The sequence below is a fragment of the Hakea prostrata genome, chromosome 2, assembly GCF_041222555.1.
Source record: "Hakea prostrata isolate BN-2017 chromosome 2, UWA_Hpros_2, whole genome shotgun sequence".
NCBI lineage: Eukaryota > Viridiplantae > Streptophyta > Magnoliopsida > Proteales > Proteaceae > Hakea > Hakea prostrata.
Window position 1 is genome coordinate 41,954,173 of NC_142601.1, and position 1,715 is coordinate 41,955,887.

Here is a 1,715-nt window from a genome sequence, read left to right on the forward strand (position 1 = left end):
AATTGTGGATCTCATGATTTTTATAAGTTTAAATTCTCCATCTGCATGGGTACATAGGGAAAAGATCTTTAAGACCCACCATTTAACTATAAGATCTATACGTTCAGGCGTAGAACTTAACTCCATAGAGTCAGAGATATCTCTCCCCACCCATATAGATACAGATTTCCTATCCATACGGTTATAGATGGAAACGAATCTCTACCTTTCATAGCTATAAAACTCACCACTAGAATATAACATCTGTGTTCAGCTGTAAAACTTACACTCCATAGCGTCTTTCCCCAGCCGAACCCATTCACATCGATGGAATAAATTAATTCTCTTCTAGGTACCCATAATCAATCTGAGTCATTTATTACTTTATTTTTCTTAATTTAATTCAGACACATTTTCCTGGTAAAGTCCGATTGACTTCCAATTTGGACCCACAGTTGTAATAAGAGCCTCAACTCGGAGATTGGTGGAAAATTTTTTACATGAGAATTACATTATAAAGCTAAATGACTTGACAAGTTCATTCTCTTATAAGTAATCTAGCATTGCATTCTCAGATATCACACCAGAACCAGTTTGCATCAGTAAGCTTTCAAGGAGTTTCTCCATTTCTTAGTTTGTAACAATCAGTTGATCCAAGATGGCTACTGATGAGAGAGCAGAAGCTGAAATTTTTCAAGGAAAGGAAGCCTGTGATCGATTTTCGCTGGATCTGATGAAGGAGATAGGATTTCCAAGTGGTGTTCTTCCAACCGGAGAGCTTGAGGAATGCGGAAGGGTGAGATCCACTGGTTTCGTGTGGTGGAAAAACAAGGCTCCCTATGAATGCTTCAATGTGGCGACCAACGCCATGAATAGCTATGCTGCTGAGACCACGGCATACGTGGAGAAGGGAAGGATGAAGAAGATGACTGGTTGCAAGGCCAAGAAGATGATGCTTTGGGTTCCAGTTTCTGAAATGACCCTTGACGGCGATAAGATCTCCTTTAAGTCATCAATGGGGTTTGGCAAATCCTTCCCTCTTCTCTCTTTTATGAATGAAGAAGAAAAGAAGGCTTATCTTGAAGAAAATGGTTTAGCCAATTAAGCAATACTCTTATCTTCCTTCTCGATATGTTCGTATTTCACTTTGTATCCTCAATTGATGAACCAATAATATTTGACTTCTTGTGTCATTTATAACCTGTGACGCTGGCTTTCCAGATTTGAGGTGATCGAGTGTATCTATATATTATTCCAGATTTGAGGTTAACTCAATCTGGATTCATCAGGATCTTGTGTTGTCCTTACTGATCCAAAAGAAGCCTGTAACGGAGTCCCTGGAGTTAATACGGCAGAGACTAGAGAAGATAAATGTTTGAAGTAAATATGTATAATTAAACATATTTGAGATGGTATACTGACAAGATGAGAGTCAGAGTCTTGTGATTGATTGTAGTTGGGTTACATCACCGATCAGCGCTATAAACTGTTACTTTTATGCACTTATCAATGGATGATTTAATTGTAACAATCAAGATGAGATTCTTTGATAAATGCTTCTTGCTAAAGATACTGTTTTGTTAGATGAGAGTCATGAGACGAAAACAGGGACTAACACCAAATTAGAGTTATTGAGATCAGTTTTGGAGTTAGAAGGTTTAAGTAGAATGGAATACTTTGTAACTTTTGTCATACTAGGACATATAATGAGATGGTAAATCTTGATGAAGAGATTC

The 1,715-nt window shown here is 37.6% G+C and overlaps 1 protein-coding gene across 1 annotated transcript; it reads left to right on the forward strand.

The window, feature by feature from the left end:
- Window positions 1-637: 637 nt before the first annotated feature.
- On the forward strand, window positions 638-1,084 carry LOC149024386 (uncharacterized). The gene has a single exon (XM_089143468.1). The coding sequence runs from the start codon at window positions 638-640 to the stop codon at window positions 1,082-1,084; it is 447 nt and encodes a 148-aa protein (XP_088999594.1).
- Window positions 1,085-1,715: the final 631 nt, after the last annotated feature.

Bases quoted from the DNA above. Each gene is read 5' to 3' on its own strand.
- LOC149024386 (XM_089143468.1), top strand. From the start codon at position 638: ATGGCTACTGATGAGAGAGCAGAAGCTGAAATTTTTCAAGGAAAGGAA.